Source organism: Pseudophryne corroboree, chromosome 8, assembly GCF_028390025.1.
Source record: "Pseudophryne corroboree isolate aPseCor3 chromosome 8, aPseCor3.hap2, whole genome shotgun sequence".
NCBI lineage: Eukaryota > Metazoa > Chordata > Amphibia > Anura > Myobatrachidae > Pseudophryne > Pseudophryne corroboree.
The window spans coordinates 18,111,321-18,133,334 of record NC_086451.1 but is presented as its reverse complement, the minus strand read 5'-3'; the positions used below and the strand labels follow the sequence as shown (position 1 = coordinate 18,133,334).

The 22,014-nt window shown below is 49.1% G+C and overlaps 1 protein-coding gene across 5 annotated transcripts in view; it reads left to right on the top strand.

Annotated features, from left to right (window-relative positions):
• Positions 1-22,014, top strand: part of TTLL11 (tubulin tyrosine ligase like 11) — a 604,411-nt gene that overhangs the window by 285,135 nt on the left and 297,262 nt on the right. For all 5 annotated transcript variants that reach the window (XR_010182918.1, XR_010182917.1, XM_063935976.1 and 2 more), the window contains one exon: positions 3,533-3,639. Coding sequence is in view for 3 of the 5 variants with exons in the window: in XM_063935976.1 (XP_063792046.1) it covers positions 3,533-3,639 (107 nt within the window). In the remaining 2 variants the exon portion in view is untranslated. The remainder of the gene's footprint in view (positions 1-3,532; positions 3,640-22,014) is intronic.

Below are 22,014 nucleotides of genomic sequence, written 5' to 3'. Positions count from 1 at the left end.
CACGTGTCCTGACAGAGAGGGGACATAGAGCTGTCCTTATTACACATGTCCTGACAGTGAGGGGACATAGAGCTGTCCTAATTACACGTGTCCTGACAGTGAGGGGACATAGAGCTGTCCTAATTACACGTGTCCTGACAGTGAGGGGACATAGAGCTGTACTCATTACACGTGTCCTGACAGTGAGGGGACATAGAGCTGTACTCATTACACGTGTCCTGACAGTGAGGGGACATAGAGCTGTACTCATTACACGTGTCATGACAGTGAGGGGACATAGAGCTGTCCTTATTACACATGTCCTGACAGTGAGGGGACATAGAGCTGTCCTTATTACACGTGTCCTGACAGTGAGGGGACATAGAGCTGTACTCATTACACGTGTACTGACAGTGAGGGGACATTGAGCTGTCCTTATTACACGTGTCCTGACAGTGAGGGGACATAGAGCTGTACTCATTACACGTGTCCTGACAGTGATGGGACATAGAGCTGTACTCATTACACGTGTCCTGACAGTGAGGGGACATAGAGCTGTACTCATTACACGTGTCATGACAGTGAGGGGACATAGAGCTGTCCTTATTACACGTGTCCTGACAGTGAGAGGATATCGAGCTGTCTTTATTACACGTGTCCTGACAGTGAGGGGACATAGAGCTGTCCTTATTACACGTGTCCTGACAGTGAGGGGACATAGAGCTGTCCTTATTACACATGTCCTGACAGTGAGGGGACATAGAGCTGTCCTTATTACACGTGTCCTGACAGTAAGGGGACATAGAGCTGTCCTTATTACACATGTCCTTACAGTGAGTGGATATCGAGCTGTCCTTATTACACGTGTCCTGACAGTGAGGGGACATAGAGCTGTCCTTATTACACGTGTCCTGACAGTGAGGGGACACATAGAGCTGTACTCATTACACGTGTCCTGACAGTGAGGGGACATAGAGCTGTCCTTATTACACATGTCCTGACAGTGAGGGGACATAGAGCTGTCCTCATTACACGTGTCCTTACAGTGAGGGGACATAGAGCTGTCCTCATTACACGTGTCCTGACAGTGAGGGGACATAGAGCTGTCCTTATTGCACGTGTCCTGACAGTGAGGGGACATAGAACTGTCCTCATTACACGTGTCCTGACAGTGAGGGGACATAGAGCTGTATTCATTACACGTGTCCTGACAGTGAGGGGACATAGAGCTGTCCTTATTACACGTGTCCTGACAGTGAGGGGACATAGAGCTGTACTCATTACACGTGTCCTGACAGTGAGGGGACATAGAGCTGTACTCATTACACGTGTCCTGACAGTGAGGAGACATAGGTGGTCATTCCGAGTTGATCGCTCGTTATTTTTTTTTCTCGCAACGGAGCGATTAGTCGCTAATGCGCATGCGCAATGTCCGCAGTGCGACTGCGCCAAGTAAATTTGCTATTAAGTTAGGTATTTTACTCACGACATTACAAGGTTTTTTCTTTGTTCTGGTGATCGTAATGTGATTGACAGGAAGTGGGTGTTTCTGGGCGGAAACTGGCCGTTTTATGGGTGTGTGCGAAAAAACACTGCCGTTTCTGGGAAAAACGCGGGAGTGTCTGAAGAAACGGGGGAGTGTCTGGGCGAACGCTGGGTGTGTTTGTGACGTCAAACCAGGAACGAAACTGACTGAACTGATCGCAGTGGCAGAGTAAGTCTCGAGCTACTCAGAAACTGCTAAGAACTGTCTATTCGCAATTTTGAGAATCTTTCGTTCGCAATTTTGCTAAGCTAAGATTCACTCCCAGTAGGCGGCGGCTTAGCGTGTGCAATGCTGCTAAAAGCAGCTTGCGAGCGAACAACTCGGAATGAGGGCCATAGAGCTGTAATCATTACACGTGTCCTGACAGTGAGGAGACATAGAGCTGTACTCATTACACGTGTCCTGACAGTGAGGAGACATAGAGCTGTACTCATTACACGTGTCCTGACAGTGAGGAGACATAGAGCTGTACTCATTACACGTGTCCTGATAGTGAGGGACATAGAGCTGTCCTTATTACACATGTCCTGACAGTGATGGGACATTGAGCTGTCCTTACTACACGTGTCGTGACAGTGTGGGGACATAGAGCTGTCCTTATTACACGTGTCGTGACAGTGTGGGGACATAGAGCTGTACTTATTACACGTGTCCTGACAGTGAGGAGACATAGAGCTGTACTTATTACACGTGTCCTGACAGTGAGGAGACATAGAGCTGTACTCATTACACGTGTCCTGACAGTGAGGAGACATAAAGCTGTCCTTATTACACGTGTCCTGACAGTGAGGAGACATAGAGCTGTACTCATTACACGTGTCCTGACAGTGAGGAGACATAGAGCTCCTGACGGTGAGGGGACATAGAGCTGTCCTTATTACACGTGTCCTGACGGTGAGGGGACATAGAGCTGTCCTCATTACACGTGTCCTGACGATGAGGGGACATAGAGCTGTCCTCATTACACGTGTCCTGACGGTGAGGGGACATAGAGCTGTCCTTATTACACGTGTGCTGACGGTGAGAGGACATAGAGCTGTCCTTATTACACGTGTCCTGACGGTGAGGGGACATAGAGCTGTCCTTATTACACGTCACAGTTTTGTATGTTTCACCATTTACTTATATTGCTCAGATTGCACCTTTGATCTGTAATCTTGGTGTAATAGGAGTGACCATGTGACCCTGCGCTAGAGGGGCCGTCCCTAAGAAAACACTCTCATCGCTGATCTCATCTCAGTAACCTCGCTCCCCCCAGCATTGATGCGCAGATTCCACGTTTGCTAGGAACGCCCTTTCTCCTCCCAACTTTCCCTCTCTGTTTGTGCAAACGTGTGCTCCACCGTGCTTTGCAAACCCACACGGCTTGATGGAACCTAGACAAAAGCTGGTTTTATACGATTAATTAATGACCTCCTCAGTGTTCCAACCGCTGCTCATAAACACTGCACTGACTACCTGTGGCTCTGGGGGGCTCCCACGCTTTTATTACACAACTGTTTTTCAGAAGCAACTATTTTATCTGTAATGCTTATATTAATCTGTATAATATAATGGTGGAATAAAGAGGGCGTACATACCGGTATATATCCGCTAGCACCAAGCTGCAAGCCAGCAGCTCTCCGTGACTTATAGAGGCCACGCATATAATAATGTAACAAAGGCCAGAGAGAAAACTTTACTTTTCAAAGTATATTTTCCATTTCATTCCGCTGATGATCACAATGTGTTTCTCTGTTTCAGCCCGGCCTTGTTTCTGGCTCATACTGAATAGGGATTTAACGTCAGTTGCACAAAACCCTTTCATGAAAGAAATACAATTTAAAAACATCTTCATTTTGAAGGTCATGAGAACTCGCATAAAGAACTTCTTCCCCCACCTGTGTAACAGATGAATAAATACCCAGCAGCCGGCTGAGGCCGCTCTCTAAGATCAATGAGTTCTGGCGGCCGTCAAAGTATTAATTCCCGCACAAAAGTCACCGTTCCTTTCTCTCTCTTCTGCAGGAGCTGTAAGCTGAGCAGCGGCAATTTTTCAATGGCATCTGGAGATATTCTCTACATTGACATAACAAGACGCTGGAACAGTGTGAGCTTAGACCAAAGAGAGTCAGGTAATTTTCTCTTCTCCCGGCTACCCAGCAAATTTCCATTTCAATTCCATTGCAGCAAGTTATTTCCTCCTCACTTCCCCCCCAGTGGCACCAAAAATTCATTTTCCCCCAAAATGAGGATTGTATCGAAGCAGATTCATTCCCGGGGGCGGATGCGGGAGCCGGAATATTGCAGCGCCTGCAACAGAGGTGCGTCGTGATGTACAGAGGGCACATTGCTCATATAGAACCTACACTATACTATTATTCTATATTACCATCGTACGCCGGCAGTGGTACGCAGCACAGGAAACCGGATGTAATACAATATAATGTTATAATACCGCCAGCTCTTTGTGGTGAAGAGAGAATATAATAATAAAAGCTGATTATTGTAAACAGGATAATATAATTACACAGTGCCTCTTCCATACGTAAAGGTAAAAATAAGCTGGGTTCGCACAGTAGGTCGATAGAGTTTCTCAAATCTTTTTTGGCACCTATTCTAATTGCCAAAACCGTCTCTCTCTTGCTATGCATTCTAGACACTGACTGTCCAACACTTAATACAGCATCCCGGCACTGGTCATGTGACTGACGCTGGAATCCTGACACTACTCAGAATCCTGGAGCCAGAACACAGAATGCCAAAATTCCTATGGTAAATATCAGGCCCCGTAAGGGTTAGGTGCCGGGGAAGAGGGGGACAGGTCGGGAGTTAGGGTTAGCTAATAAGGGGGGGGGGGGGAGGACCGTAACCGCCACCCCCCAGTGTCTTAGACCCTAGCCGCCGTCCCCTGGGTCTTAGCCCTAGCTGCCACCCCCACTATCTTAGCCCTAGCCCCCATCCAAGGCGGATTAGGGTGGGGGTAAAATAATGATCCCGTCCCCTGGTGGCATTCTCATGGCCAGGATGCCGGTGTGACCGGCGGCAAACCGACCCTTAGGATCCCGTATCACACCCCTTAATACAGTTTCATCAGGTAGAGATCGGCGATATTATGGGACATTTATCAAAGTGCATTCTTGAAAAATGTTTATTTGGGAGATTTTGGTGCAAAGCCAAATAAAGTAATCCACTTTGCACCTGGACAAATCATGCTGCAATTCAAGTGTGGGGACAGGGGATACATTGGGGTCGATTCAATTCAGCAACTTATGAATAGCGCCGGGAATTAGCTCCCGACGCTATTCAATTCAGCTGCTAGTTACCCGCAATTGTCGGGAATTCTTCTCTCATCCCCGGGGGGTGAGAGAAGAAAACCGACAAAAGTGCTGCCGCGCGCCCGGCGCGAGGCTGATTCTGTCGGGAATCAGCATCGCCGCGGGTAGTTAAGTCGGAGAATGCCCGTTCTCCCGACAAAACTACCTGTTAAGTCGGCGAGAACGGGCATTCGCCGACTTAACTTTAGCTGAATTGAATAGCGTCGGGAGCTAATTCCCGGCGCTATTCATAAATTGCCGAATTGAATCAACCCCATTGATTTTGCATGCAGGGTAAATACCGGCTGCTTCTGCGTGTAGCTCACACATGCTGGCCAGCTTTATTCTAGCACTATAGTTTAGATGTGAGCTAGGACACGCCCCCTCCCAACCCTAAACCTCTCTGCACGTTAAGGGTTATTCAGTAAGGATTGCAGATTCTGCTTTTTTTAGGACTTGAATTATCACTGGCATATCTCTAAATTAAAGGGTTAAAACTGGACATTTCCCATTCAAATTCCACAAGATAGTGAATATTACGGTTTAGGGATGAAAACCGCGTGAGACCTGTGGGGTGTTTTAAAACCAGAATTTGAAACATTTCCCCCCATTCTATACAAATAAAAGCAGTACGTCTACCTCCCAGCAATGTAATGGTCTGTTCTAGTAACTGTTATTGGGTACCAACAAATACCACATACCACAGTGGGTGGTATTAAGGAGAGCTGCTGGGCTACCTTCTGATTGGTCAGAGTGAGAGAAAGCGTTAGTAGCGCTGAGACCCCATGGGAGAGTACCCTAAATGCTGCCACTGTGTTGGCTTCTGCCACTTGCACTCTCTGCCCACACCCGCTAACCTTATGTGAGGCCCAGTCAGCAGAGGTATATGTCTATAAATCCTGATTAATTGCATCGTTCCTGGATCTCCCTTTCAGGTACGAAAGGTGGTTGCTTACCCTGAATGCACCGGTACGCTCAGTCCCGGGATCTATTAAAGGGGCTTCCACCCTCCCGAGTGTTACCCTTCTCTAATGTTTCTCACTCTAGTTCCTCCTGTTGAACTGCTGATGCCAAATTCCACCCCCCCCCCCCCCCTCTCTCTCTCTCTCTCTCTTTCTCTTCTAGGTTCCCCACCACTGCCAGTGGATTCGTAAACCCATAATACTGTACAAACCCTTCACTGAGCAGCAGAATTGCCACCTTAGCCACCCACTCTAACACCATTGGCCTGCCCTCTCTACCTAGTGTTCTGTTCCCCCTAAACACCTAAAGGCTGGGTGCTGGCCGAGTGATGCCCTTCCCCTCTCTTACACTCAGCATCATTAAATGCCCAGGGGATACTCTTCTCTTCTGAAACTACCCCCCAGAATTAGCCTTTTGATCCTGCTCCCTTTTTCTCCTTTATTTATCTGCTTATTGCATGGTGCCAGGGCCAGTCAACATTTTTGCTGGTGCCCCTTAAATTGCAGCCCATCCCGTGGGCATAGGTGCGGGAGATATGGGGGCACCATGTCTGTTGGGTGCCTCCTCAAGCAATGGTTCCCTGGGCATTGATCTATATTGCATATGCCCAGTTTATCACCATTAATCCAGCCCCTGACCACATGGTTGTAGCTTGGCACGTAGGAGCCTCATAACCCGCGCTGCCACACATATGCATGTTTGTTGTGTGAACGGTCCCTTGCCACACCGCTGAAGACCCCCACATGCAGCCACAGGTTGCCCCAGCTGAATGGCACCAGTGTTGCTTCCTGAACAACTTCGGTTGAAGGATGGGGGGCGGGGGGTGAGTGCACCAGTCACTTATAACTATCTGCCCACCGTGTATGTGCCACTCACCTCCTTCTTCCCTGCGTCTCACTTGGTCACATCCACCTCCCAGTCTTCCCTCCCACGTCTCACTTGGTCACATCCACCTTCCAGTCTTCCCTCCCACGTCTCACTTGGTCACATCCACCTCTCAGTCTTCCCTCCCACGTCTCACTTGGTCACATCCACCTCTCAGTCTTCCCTCCCGCGTCTCACTTGGTTACATCCACCTCCCAGTCTTCCCTCCCACGTCTCACTTGGTCACATCCACCTCCCAGTCTTCCCTCCCAAGTCTCACTTCGTCACGTCCACCTCTCAGTCTTCCCTCCCACGTCTCACTTGGTCACATCCATCTCCCAGTCTTCCCTCCCAAGTCTCACTTGGTCACGTCCACCTCTCAGTCTTATTATATGTGCTTTGCCTGGCCTAATACATAACCCATACAACCCCCATATTATACTCTAATAGCATAGCAGGCCCAGTGGCGGTGGGTCCCATCTGCGCTCATAGCCCTCCTGGCTGTCTCCTCGGGGGTTGTGTCCTCTTAGCTCTGCGCAGATCTGTCACCCGAGCTACAGTGCCTGGTCTATGCAGACAGTAACCGCTAGCTGATGTGATACCTGTTTGCGGCAGGAATGAGGCTGTCACATTAGATAGTGAAATATCCTGGAATCCAGATAGATGGTGCACAGCTGCTGGAACCTGGCGCTCGCTATATCAGCATGTATCAGGCAGCAGTTATTGCAGCATGGAGCACAGGACTCTTTTATGGGGGTAATTCAGACTTGATCGCAGCAGCAAATTTGTTAGCAGACGGGTAAAACCATGGGGGTCATTCCGAGTTGTTCGCTCGCAAGCGGATTTTAGCAGATTTGCTCATGCTAAGCCGCCGCCTACTGGGAGTGAATCTTAGCAGCTTAAAATTGCGAACGATGTATTCGCAATATTGCAATTACACACCTCGTAGCAGTTTCTGAGTAGCTTCAGACTTACTCGGCATCTGCGATCATTTCACTGCTTGTCGTTCCTGGTTTGACGTCACAAACACACCCAGCGTTCGCCCAGACACTCCCCCGTTTCTCCGGCCACTCCTGCGTTTTTTCCGGAAACGGTAGCGTTTTTTCCCACACGCCCATAAAACGGCCTGTTTCCGCCCAGTAACACCCATTTCCTGTCAATCACATTACGATCGCCAGAACGATGAAAAAGCCGTGAGTAAAAATCCTAACTGCATAGCAAATTTACTTGGCGCAGTCGCAGTGCGGACATTGCGCATGCGCATTAAGCGGAAAATCGCTGCGATGCGAAGATTTTTACCGAGCGACCAACTCGGAATGAGGGCCCATGTGCACTGCAGGTGGGGCAGATGTAACATGTGCAGAGAGAGTTAGATTTGGGTGGGGTGTCTTTCAACTGAAATGTTAATTGCAGTGTATAAATAAAGCAGCCAGTATTTACCCTGCACAGAAACAATATAACCCACCCAAATCTAACTCTCTCTGCACGTTACATCTGCCCCACCTGCAGTGCACATGGGGGGGTCATTCCGAGTTGATCGCTCGCTAGCTAGTTTTAGCAGCCGTGCAAACGCTATGCCACCGCCCACTGGGGAGTGTATTTTAGCTTAGCAGAAGTGTGAACGCCTGTGCAGTCGAGCTCTGCAAAAACAGTTTGAGTAGCTCTGAACCTGCTCAGCGCTTGCGATCACTTCAGCCTATTCGTGTCCGGATTTGACGTCATACACCCGCCCAGCGAACGCCCAGCCACGCCTGTGTTTTTTTCAGACACGCCTGCGTTTTTGCAAACCCTCCCTGAAACTGGTCAGCTGACACCCAGAAACGCCCCCTTCCTGTCAAACTTCTTGCGGCCGACAGTGCGAAGAAAAACTTCGCTAGAACCTGTGCACAACCACAACGGGCTTTGTACCCGTACGACACGTGCGCATTGCAGCCCATACGCATGCGCATAAATGCTGCTTTTTCACCTGATCGCTGCGCTGCGAAAATCGGCAGCGAGCGATCAACTCGGAGTGACCCCCATAGTTTTGCCCATCTGCTAACAAATTTGCTGTTACGATCAACTCTGAATTACCCCCTATGTGGTTCTGACTTGCTTCTAAGTATAAGCTATTTTTTTTTACCTACTTCTTTATTATGATTCGGATGTCATCTAAATTTTCCCTAAATATAACTGATTGTTGCTAATTATTTCAGGTGCAGTATTTCTATTTACCGGTATACTTTCTGCCCTAAATGAATAGAGTGCAGAACTGTCTGCATCACTTCGCCGGTGTAGTTGTATGTGAAAGGCCCAGCACTCCTGCTATATAGTTATCCATCACAGAAATGGCGGGGATCAGCTCTGCCCTGGTGTTGTGTATTGTGCGGCAGGGGACAATGGGAAGTAGGGGGTCACACTTTCTTATTTTTAAATAAATTCTTTGTGTTGCTGAGTAATCAAATCATAAAAGTTCTATAAAGGGGTAATAGATCCCGTCGCTGTATATCTGCATATAATGAGTCATAGCTCATTATAATGTGTTTGTAAATGTGTGGGCTCTGTGGTGTAATCATCATTAGCCAATCGCACTGTAGCTTGTACTCCGGATTTGCATACTGTAACTGTGTTTTGTTACACATGGCTCGCTCGCTAAATTAAGTCCTGCTCCCATTAAACAGGAGATGAATGTGCTCCTAAGCGCCTCTCCGGTCCTGGCGTCTATGCTACGTGCAATGGATTCCATTGAATAAAAATCACAATCCCTCTATTAAAACGTAATGTCCCCCTCTCTCCCTCTCTGCAGCTTGGCAGAGGAGAGCCGCAGTCTGACGGCGGCTGATTGCAACACAATTACGCTGCTTCATTTGTGCCATCCACGGGACATTAACACAACTTCAGCGGACACTAGAGAGCAGCGGGTCTGAAATAACATTTTGTATGTAAACATTGATTAAGCAACTTACAAGATAATGGCGAGTTAGTGGCGTGACAGTAACGGGCAGATCTCTCGGTGCGTCTGTGCGGCGGAGAGATCATTTGCTTGTCGTAGTGTTAGTGCCTTGTGCTGGCGTTCTGCATGGAGGAAAGGACGGTTACACTGACATCTCCGTGGGTATTATATGTGTGATTCATTGTGACTTAAGATGTAAGGAACCAGTTGATATCCAAGTCCAAGGTTATAACCTGTGCTGCATGAAACGAGGACTGCAGGCTGTATCCTTACTCAGGTAATGCAGTGGCTGTAACAGGTGGATGTAATTGGGTTCAGCGAAAAAGATAATGGTCTATGGGGGTCTGGGTAATATGACCACCAGCTAATAGCCACCGAGTACAGCAGGGATCTCATGCTCGTTGCCAAGGGTTTAGCGTTGAGCCCAGGGTTTGTGCCTTCGCACACACACATCTTGGCCCAGCTGTTCAGTTCCGCTGGTCATTCTGAGTAAACTGAGATATATACTGTATATATATATATGTGTGAGCCTTCCTGCCCACCATTTGTCAAGGTGACCTCATCGGACAGGTACCTAACATTATATTGGTTCTGCTCTGGGGCGCCAGGCACCCTGTGGGGTGCTTTGGCTGGGGTGGTGTGGGGGTGTCCAGCATCCCAGAGGGATACCCCTATAATTTTAGGGACCTGTCCGATGAGGTCACCTTGACAATTGGTGGGCTGGCTCATATATTGGCCAATTTATGCCAAGAACCTCAGATATGCTGTAAAACAACATTTATTATAAGTATAATGGTTGTATGGTGCACCTGCTCTCTTGTTCCTGTGGTGTGGTACTAATTTAAGTAGCTAGGGTTTGGGGCCCCTCACCCCCACCCCCCTCCGCAATATGCTACATATACACACTGTCAGCCTATAGTGTATACTGTTTATAATGACATTCCCTCCTTTATAATGTCACTGTCAATTACAACCATTTATTGTCTTGGTGCAAAGTACATTAAAATGGTTTATTCCCTGTATGTGTCGCCTTGCTGTGATGGCAGTATAAAGACACTACCTGCTAATGCCTGTGGACGGTGGTACTGAAGTATACAGGCACTCCGCTCATGATAGTAAATATGGGAGAGACAGTAACGCAGTGCGGGAGTTGCATAAGTGCAGTGCGTATACTGTATGCCCATTGCTGGACATTGGCAGTCAGATATTATAATATACTTCATAAATACAGAAATATGCTGTAACCCCTGTTCCCTCTGTCCACATTTCCATTTTATGAAGTAATAACTGGAACCATTGGAATAAAATCTGAGATACATTTCTCTTCCAGTAAGTAGTCAGACGCAGAACATTAACATCTGAATGGATCCTGACCTGAGCAGCGTTACCTGTAGATCCCGCTATTGCTGCTCATCCACTGACGCCTTATGTGCAGGTAGCGTCCTGTATACTGCCCCGAGCCAGCCAGCTGCAATCAGCTTACGTACTAAGGGAACATTTTCTGCCACGTTTATGTGGGCCACATACAGTACTAACAGTTACGCTGCTCTTATCAAAATGCAGACAGGCGGGATCCCGGTGGTTGAAATGCTGACGCCGGAATCCCAAATGGCGGCATGATACCGGCATCACAAACCTGATGCAGCTCTGGATCCCGGCATCAAAATACAGATGCCTGGAATCCTGAACGTTCTGTTAGCGGGACGCGCTCACGTCCTGCCGTGGGGGGTGGGAGGTTAGGTTGAGGCATTAGAAGAGGGTTAAGGTACAGGGACGGGGAGGGGATGGTTAGGTACCGGGGAGGAGGGGTTAGGATTAGGCATTTACAAGGGCAGGTTACGATGAGGCACAAAGCGGGGAGAGGGTTAGGTTTTGGCAGCGGGGAGGGTTAGGGTTAGGCACCACCGGCGAGGGTTAGGGATAGGCACCACTGGGGATGGTTAGGGTTAGGCACCACCGGTGAGGGTTAGGGTTAGACACCGGCGGGGACGGTTCGGGATAGGCACCACTGGGGATGGTTAGGGTTAGGCACCACCCGGGAGGGTTAGGGACCACCGGGGAGGGTTAGGGTTAGGCACCACCGGGGAGGGTTAGGGTTAGGCACCACCAGGGAGGGTTAGGCACCACCGGTTAGGGTTAGGCACCACTGGGGAGGGTTAGGGTTAAGCACCACCGGGGAGGGTTAGGGTTAGGCACCACCGGGGAGGGTTAGGGTTAGGCACCACCAGGGAGGGTTAGGTTTAGGCACCGCTGGGAAGGGTTAGGCACCATCGGGGAGGGTTAGGTTTAGGCACCACCGGGAAGGATTAGGCACCATCGGGGGGGGTTAGGGTTAGGCATCACCAGGGAGGGTTAGGCACCACTGGCGAGGGTTAGGGTTAGGCACCGCCGGGGACGGTTAGGGATAGGCACCACTGGGGAGGGTTAGGGACCACCCGGGAGGGTTAGGGACCACCGGGGAGGGTTAGGGTTAGGCACCACCGGGGAGGGTTAGGGTTAGGCACCACCGGGGAGGGTTAGGGTTAGGCACCACCGGGGAGGGTTAGGTTTAGGCACCACCGGGAAGGGTTAGGCACCATTGGGGAGGGTTAGGGTTAGGCATCACCAGGGAGGGTTAGGCACCATTGGGGAGGGTTAGGGTTAGGCACCACCGGGGAGGGTTAGGGTTAGGCACCATTGGGAAGGGTTAAGGTTAGGCACCACCGCGGAGGGTTAGGGTTAGGCACCATCGGGGAGGGTTAGGGTTAGGCACCACCTGGGAGGGTTAGGGTTAGGCACCGCCGGGGAGGGTTAGAGTTAGGCACCGTCGGGGAGGGTTAGGGTTAAGCACCACCGGGGAGGGTTAGGTTTAGGCACCACCGGGGAGGGTTAGGGTTAGGCACCCACAATGAAGGGTTAGGGTAGGGGACAGGGGAGGGTAAGGGTACTTTCTGGGGGGCTGTCAGGATATTGAATATCGGGAAGCAGCTGTCGGTAGTGCCTGGTGTGCAGCCGATCACTGCTGATCAAGCAGCCCCGCAGCACCCCACACCCGGCAGCTGCAGAGAAATGTAAATGAAACGGCCCCCAGCCTCCCGCTGTATACCTGGCAGCTATAGAGAGAAGCCACGCGGTCGCAGTGTTCAGATCACCCATCGTCCGATATATTGGTCAGTGATGGTTTTGCAAATCTATATTTGAAAAATGTTTAAAAGATATATTTTTAAAATAAAATCATGTTGCATAAATCTTAAATAAATGGTCTTAACTTAGGGCCTAATTTAGACCTGATCGCCATTCTGCGAATTCGCACAGCGACCGATTATTGAACGACTGCGCATGCGTACGGATTGTAAGGCGCAGGCGTGAGGCCAAACTGCAAAAAAAAATCCTGCGTTTTTTATCGCTAGGCAAATGCAGTCTGATTGACAGGAAACGGACGTTTGGGGGTGGTAACTGACCGTTTTCTGGGAGTGTCAGGAAAAACGCAGGCGTGCCCACCATTTTTTTTCAGGGCGGGGGTGTGACGTCAGCTCCGGCCCCAATCAGCCTGTTTGTATCGCACTGTAGGAGTAAGGGTGGGTACACACTAACAGATATATCTGCAGGTCAATTGATCTGCAGATATATCTATGGACGGATCGGGCAGTGTGTTCAGCATACACACTGCTCGATCCGTCGGGGACTGACGACATGAAGTTCAGCTGTCAATCACCGCCGGCCGCCGCAGCATGTGTACGGGCGGTCGGCCGACCGCCCCGTACACACACAGCGACGCGCCAATATATCGGTAGATATATTGGCCGTCGGCTGTGCTGCGGGGCCGACGCGATACGTCTGTGAACGACGGAGTTCACAGACGTATCGGCCGTACACACTGGCCGACGGTCCCGCGATATATCGGCCGTTCAAGAGAACGGCCGATATATCGACCAGTGTGTACGGGGCTGAAGTCCTGGGCTGCGCACACATGGCACAGACTGGAAAAATCATTCGATGGTGAGTTGCAAACGGATTTGCAGCTGTCCACTGTCTGGATAAGTTTTCGCACGGTGTACGCATGAGCAATTAAGATGTGAGCTTGCTTGGACATGCTCCATTCCAAATATAAATCTCTTCACATTTTTTATCTGCCCCTACCACCCACCCCACCTGCAGAGCAACAATGGGCCTAATTCAGGCCTGTTCGCTCGCTAGGAGTTTTTTGCAGTCCTGCGTTCGCATAGTCGCCGCCCATAGGGGAGTGTATTTTCGCTTTCCAAGTGTGCGAACACGTGTAACAGAGCGGTACAAACAGATTTTGTGCAGTCTCTGCGCAGCCCAGGACTTACTCAGCCGCTGCGAACACTTCAGCCTGTTCCGGAACCGGAAATTGATGCCAGGAACCCTCCCTGCAAACGCTTGGACACGACTGCGTTTTTCCAACCACACCCAGAAAATGGTCAGTTGCCACCCACAAATGCCCTCTTCCTGTCAATCTCCTTGTGAAAGCCCGTGCAAATGGATTCTTTGCACAAACCCATCGCTGAGCGGCGATCCGCTTTGTACCTGTGCGACGAGCCTACGCATTGCGGTGCATACGCATGCGCAGTTCTGACTTGATCACCCGCTGTATGAAAACGCAGCCTAGCGATCACGTCTGAATTAGGCCCAATGTTTTACCAAGGTAGACAGTTACTATGCTGTTACCCTCTCAGAATTCATCAACCAGGCCCAATGCTTCTAGCAGCCAACCTAACATGCTGCAAAAGACCCATGTCCCTTTTTAAAGCCTGCATTGCACGTTCCTGATTATGATTGACTCCTGTGACCTACAACTGTACAGATAGGAAAAGTACCTGTGGTTTTATCTATTGCAACCCCCCTTGTCTTATTTCTGATTGTGCCAGAAGTCAAATGGGTGCACTGCAGTCACTAGTAACACAGTATGGTTTACAATACCCATGGAAAATTAAAGCATTTTTAAAACTAAATATATGTGACCGTTATTACATGTAGAGGCTCGCACGCAAGTGTTTTATAATTTAAAGTAAATGGAAATACATGCTCATCCCTGCACATGAGCAGTTCAAACTTGATTACACACGAGCAGCAGAGATATCATAGTGTAACAGACACTGTATATTGCATAAGATGTCTGCAAAGTGTTCGTTATAAACCCCGTTGTTTAATGAAGAGAAAAAGGTGTTCAGTTTTACTGGACATTTACAAAACAAATTAAATGTGCCCCAGGGTTACACCAGGAGAACGCAGTAGTATATGTGCCTGGGTTACAGCAGGAGAGAGCAGTAGTATATGTGCCTGGGTTACACCAGGAGAGAGCAGTAATATATGTATCTGGGTTACATCGGGAGAGAGCAGTAGTATATGTGCCTGGGTTACACCGGGAGAGAACAGTAGTATATGTGCCTGGGTTACACCAGGAGAGAGCAGTAGTATATGTATAATATATATATATATATATATATATATATATATATAAAGTACCGGCCGGTGGATATACACAGATTAATACAATCCTTAAAAATAAAACAGTTTAAAACAAGTGCATTCCTGTATCTGAGAGGCTACACTCCAAGATATCCTTTGTAATAAACATGTATCAAAATGCTCACAAAAAATATGTATATATATGTATGAATGTCCAACTTCGCAGTTAAAGATACACTTCCCGTCCGCTGGTGGCAGTTCCTTTATGCGCGGACATATCTGGAAGTCCGTGAAGTAATTTTTAGTACAAGGTTGGTTTATGTGATACTCAGGGTGGAATATTTAATTTGCTCAATGACTTGTACTGTGGAGCAGTCTCTTAATTATTGTAACCCAGAATGGGCACGCTATAAGCAGTCTTTGTATCGCTGTACAACAAGAGGGGCACTCTTATCCTTCGTGCAGATATTGGTTAACTGAGTGATGGGAAAACTAGACGGCAAGGATTTTTATTAATGAGAGGTGTATAATCATGTGCTCACCTCGTCCTCCACACTGGTCAGACCGCCGCTTCCAGATTAGGCAACCGGCGTTATTGAAACGCTCGTCTTTCCCACCTCTGTTACACAAACTTCTCCCTCTGTGACGTGACGTTAGACACTGTGCTACATTCGGGCTAACCGGCAGATGTTTACTTCTCGTGCCGCCCGCCTCCACACCGGGTCACCAATGCTGCTGGGACACTCGTCTCTCCTGCAGCCGTCTCCTCGTTAGTCACCTTTTAGCCTGCAATGTCAGGCTCCACGCTGCCGTTTGGCAGTAGTTGTTCTCCGTCTCACTCCTCCTCAGGTATCAACTCAATTGCAGAGCAAATGACCAGTAAATAGCAATACCGGCTTGGGGTACACTCGTCAGAAGGTTTACGCGTTTCTCTGCCTTTCATACACTTCGGCAGCTTCTTCAGAACAGTTACACCAGGAGAGAACAGTAGTATATGTGCCTGGGTTACACCAGGAGAGAACAGTAGTATATGTGCCTGGGTTACACTAGGAGAGAGCAGTAGTATATGTGCCTGGGTTACACCAGGAGAGAGCAGTAGTGTATGTGCCTGGGTTACACCAGGAGAGAACAGTAGTATATGTGCCTGGGTTACACTAGGAGAGAGCAGTAGTATATGTGCCTGGGTTACACCGGGAGCGAACAGTAGTATATGTGCCTGGGTTACACCAGGAGAGAGCAGTAGTATATGTGCCTGGGTTACACTAGGAGAGAGCAGTAGTATATGTGCCTGGGTTACACCGGGAGAGAACAGTAGTATATGTGCCTGGGTTACACCGGGAGAGAGCAGTAGTATATGTGCCTGGGTTACACCAGGAGAGAGCAGTAGTATATGTGCCTGGGTTACACCGGGAGAGAGCAGTAGTATATGTGCCTGGGTTACACCGGGAGAGAACAGTAGTATATGTGCCTGGGTTACACCAGGAGAGAGCAGTAGTATATGTGCCTGGGTTACACCAGGAGAGAGCAGTAGTATATGTGCCTGGGTTACACGAGGGGAAAGCAGTAGTATATGTGCCTGGGTTTACACCAGGAGAGAAGCAGTATATGTGCCTGGGTTTACACCAGGAGAGAGCAGTAGTATATGTGCCTGGGTTACACCGGGAGAGAGCAGTAGTATATGTGCCTGGGTTACATCGGGAGAGAGCAATAGTATATGTGCCTGGGTTACACCAGGAGAGAGCAGTAGTGTATGTGCCTGGGTTACACCAGGAGAGAACAGTAGTATATGTGCCTGGGTTACACTAGGAGAGAGCAGTAGTATATGTGCCTGGGTTACACCAGGAGAGAGCAGTAGTATATGTGCCTGGGTTACACCAGGAGAGAACAGTAGTATATGTGCCTGGGTTACACTAGGAGAGAGCAGTAGTATATGTGCCTGGGTTACACCGGGAGAGAACAGTAGTATATGTGCCTGGGTTACACCAGGAGAGAGCAGTAGTATATGTGCCTGGGTTACACTAGGAGAGAGCAGTAGTATATGTGCCTGGGTTACACCGGGAGAGAACAGTAGTATATGTGCCTGGGTTACACCAGGAGAGAGCAGTAGTATATGTGCCTGGGTTACACCAGGAGAGAGCAGTAGTATATGTGTCTGGGTTACACCGGGAGAGAGCAGTAGTATATGTGCCTGGGTTACACCGGGAGAGAGCAGTAGTATATGTGCCGGGGTTACACCAGGAGAGTGCAGTAGTATATGTGCCTGGGTTACACCGGGAGAGAGCAGTAGTATATGTGCCTGGGTTACACCAGGAGAGAGCAGTAGTATATGTGTCTGGGTTACACCGGGAGAGAGCAGTAGTATATGTGCATGGGTTACACCAGGAGAGAACAGTAGTATATGTGTCTGGGTTACACCAGGAGAGAGCAGTAGTATATGTGCCGGGGTTACACCAGGAGAGAGCAGTAGTATATGTTCCTGGGTTACACCAGGAGAGAACAGTAGTATATGTGCCGGGGTTACACCAGGAGAGAGCAGTAGTATATGTGCCTGGGTTACACCGGGAGAGAACAGTAGTATATGTGCCTGGGTTACACCAGGAGAGAGCAGTAGTATATGTGCCTGGGTTACACCAGGAGAGAGCAGTAGTATATGTGCCTGGGTTACTCGAGGAGAGAGCAGTAGTATATGTGCATGGGTTACACCAGGAGAGAGCAGTAGTATATGTGCCTGGGTTACACCAGGAGAGAGCAGAAGTATATGTGCCGGGGTTATACCAGGAGAGAGCAGTAGTATATGTGCCGGGGTTACACCACTACACAGCCCCCTCTTAATTCTATACACAGCCCCTCCTCATTCTCTCCCCAGTACACAGCTCCCTCTTCATTCTCTATCCCCGATAGATGCCCAGTTCATTTCCTAGCCCGCGGTGATAATATATAATAGATTTAACTTCAGCTGAGGAAGTTGAGTGGTAACTCGCAGTAAGCTCCTGTGTTTCCAAGATGATTTATCTTCGGTGAAGATTCGGTACTCGGACGGCTTCTGGGGGACCCCTGAGCTTTATTGCTGGTCTTCTGCCTGAAGTAGACATAGATAATGATTTTACAGTGTCACTTGTGCAATATAGATGCCGAATATTTCCAATAAATATTCCGCAAAGAATGTTGAGTAACATATTCGGTGCTTGGGAGAGGCATCACTCATAATAACTGATCATCGCTGGCTGTTATGTTTTATTTCAGCCAGTTAATAATGTGGAATTGTTACAATGACATATTCTCCCTCCTGCCTTCTGATGCTGGGAGCCGGGATAGAAATGGTTCAGGGTCTGATTGCAGAGCGAGATACAGACTGAAACACACACAGATCTATTCATTGATTTAGGACAGATGATATTTTATTGTGAGGCAGAGAAAACCAGATACCATTTGTAATAACGCTCCTGCTTAAAATGCACCCGCTGCTGAGCAGAATGCTATAAATCTCAGTGCATCCGGAAAGTATTCACAGCGCTTCACTGTTTCCACATTTTGTTATGTTACAGCCTTATTCCAGAATGGAATAAATTCATTTTTTCCCCTCAAAATGCTTCGTACAGTTGTATAGTATGCAAATGAGAAATGTTACTTCAGTGCTGATTGGTTGCCATGGACAACTTCTGCACTGGCTCACTTCTCCACGCGCTTCACTGCTTCATGAATAGACCCCTTGGTCAGCATACGGGCACAGAAGCTCTTTTCCCTTGGTAGCATTATAATATAGGGGACAGATGGCGCTTCAGCACTTACCACACTGCAACGTAACCACATAAATGGCGTAAGGGATGGTCACAGGACTGCCCAGCCTTACTACTGGTCATATAATCAGGGCTCTACCGTATGTATCGCTATACAGAACATTGATAAGTTACAGTGAATGGTTAGTTATCAGGTTTCTTCCGATCAGTAAGTGAAATCTTTTGCAATAAAAGGTAAGTTATTTCTCACATAAGGTGAAACACTTACCTCATCAAAGAAAATCGTAAAACCAGTGCTTAACGTAAGATGTGACGGCAATAAACTTTAAGCAGCTCACAAGACTGGCGGTAATACAGTATGTCATGAAGGAATGTTGGGTGCAGGAAGCATCCTGCTTTCTCTAACGTCCTAGTGGATGCTGGGAACTCCGTAAGGACCATGGGGAATAGCGGGCTCCGAAGGAGGCTGGGCACTCTAGAAAGATTTATGACTACCTGGTGTGCACTGGCTCCTCCCACTATTACCCTCCTCCAAGCCTCAGTTAGATCTTGTGCCCGGCCGAGGTTGGATGCACACTAGGGGCTCTCCTGAGCCCTTAGAAAGAAAGTATAGATTTAGGTTTTTTATTTTCAGTGAGACCTGCTGGCAACAGGCTGTCACTGACCTGGTTTGGGAGTGTTGTGGACTCGGGGCTTCTTCCGATGACCGGGAAGAGGAACCGCCACTGGGTCGTAGTAGAGATGGCCGGATGTAGGTCTTCCTCATGCAGGACTAAGACGGCAGGCGGGAGGCCCAGAGGAATTCTTGAAGGTCTCCTGTAAGACAAGACTTGTAGAAATACTGAAGGCTGGGGTACTGAGATATTGGAGACACTGTGGTATTGGAGGCACTGAGGTGCTGGGAGTACAGGGAGGCCCTTGGAGGCACGGAGGTGCTTGGAGGCACGAGGTGCTTGGAGACATGGAGGTAACTGGAGGCACGGAGGTGCTTGGAGACACGGAGGTAACTGGAGGCACGGAGGTGCTTGGAGGCACGGAGGTGCTTGGAGGCACGGAGGTGTTTGGAGGCACCGAGGTGTTTGGAGGGATGAGGTGCTTGGAGGCACGAGGTGCTTGGAGACACGGAGGTAACTGGAGGCACGGAGGTGCTTGGAGGCACGAGGTGCTTGGAGGCACGAGGTGCTTGTAGGCACGGAGGTAATTGGAGGCACGGAGATAATTGGAGGCACGGAGATAATTGGAGGCACGGAGATAATTGGAGGCACGGAGGTGCTTGGAGGCTCAGGATGCTTGGAGGCACAGGATGCTTGGAGGCACAGGATGCTTGGAGGCACAGGATGCTTGGAAGCACAGGATGCTTGGAGGCACAGGATGCTTGCAGGGACGAGGGAGCTCTGGAATCACAGCTTCCGCAGGAGAAACGAAGATACTCAGGCACCGGATCTCTGCCTGGTATCTGATTTTAAATTCCCCGCCCTAGCCTGATTGGCGGAGCAAGCAGGTGACGTCAGACCTGCTCCGCCTCCTTGCCCTCGCTTGTGATGGCGGCGTCTTTGCTTCCGGGAAGCCGCCGGAGAGCAGCGCCGACCCGCCGCTGAAGCCCGAGACCGTCAGGGGAAGAGAGGCGCCGGGCAGACCAGGCCACCCGCAGGGACAAGCGCGGTCGCCGCTGCCCGAGGTTCGTGACAGTACCCCCTCCTCCAGGAGTGGCCCCTGGACACTTCCCGGGCTTAGTCGGATGTCTGGAGTGGAAGATCCGAATCAGACGAGGAGCCGTTACTTCAGTAGCCCCAATCCAACTTCTCTCCTCAGGACCATAACCCTTCCAGTCCACCAAGTACTGTAATTTTTTATGAAGATAACGAGAGTCAAGAATAGCTTTGATTTCAAACTCCGCTCCAGCTTCTGCCACTACGGACGTTGGCCTAGGGAGTGCTGAGTGGAACCGATTCAGAATGAGGGGACGGAGTAGAGAAACATGAAAGGCGTTAGGTATTCGAAGATGGGCAGGCAAACCCAGTTTACAGACCACAGGATTTAAGACTTGTAGCACAGGGTAAGGACCGATGAACCTTGGAGCGAATTTCATGGTGGGCACCTTCAACCGGAGATTCCGTGTGGACAGCCATACCCTGTCCCCAACTTTATATTGAGGTGCGGCTTGCCGTTTCTTATCTGCGAAGAACTTGTACCGAACAGAAACCTGCTTAAGATTAGCATGAACCTTTCTCCAAATTTGTCCAAAGTGTCGTAGAGTGGACACTACAGCAGGAACCTCTATTATCGGAAGGCTTGGAAATTCCGGAACACGGGGATGGAACCCGTAGTTGACGAAAAATGGTGATTCCCCAGTGGAAGAATGAAACAAATGGTTATGGGCAAACTCCGCCCAAGGCAACAACTCCACCCAGTTGTCCTGTGAAGGAGAGAGATACAAACGAAGAAAAGTCTCTAGGTCTTGATTGACTCGTTCCGTTTGCCCATTAGTTTGGGGATGATAAGCAGACGAAAACTTAAGTTTAATGTGTAGAGTTGAACAAAGGGCTTTCCAAAACCTGGCGGTGAACTGTACTCCACGGTCAGAAACAATCTCTTGTGGCAACCCATGCAAACGAAAATGTTCTCGGATAAACAATAGAGCCAGTTTCGGTGCTGTCGGGAGACCAGTCAAGGGCACAAAGTGTGCCATCTTCGAAAAAACGGTCAACGATAACCCAAACGGTGTTGCAACCCTTGGAACAGGGCAAGTCAGTGATGAAGTCCATGGAAATGTGAGTCCAGGGTCTCACAGGGATAGGCAGAGGACGAAGTAACACTGCAGGAGGCAGACGAGGAGATTTATGTTGTGTACATTGGGGACACGAATTAACGCAATCTTGTACATCCTTCCTCATGGTGTTCCACCAGTAAGACCTTTGCAGAAACTTGTACATCTTCTGAGCGCCGGGATGACCGGAAAACTTGGAGTTATGGGCCCACAGTAGTATTCCTGGGCGGAATCTAGCTGGCACGGACATTCTTCCAGGAGGAGGAGCTGGAGTAGTTAAAGCAGCAGAGACAGAAACTGGATTCAGAATTAAACCCCGCTCCGGAGGTTCATCCTCGTCTGTGGGAACTTGTGAACGAGAAAGCGCATCTGCTTTAATATTGAGAGTCCCGGCCCGGTACTTGATAATGAACGAGAATCGGGAAAAGAAAAGTGCCCATCTCGCCTGGCGAGGATTCAAGCATTGTGCGGATTTGATGTACAGCAAATTCTTGTGATCCGTGTAGATGGTAAACACATGT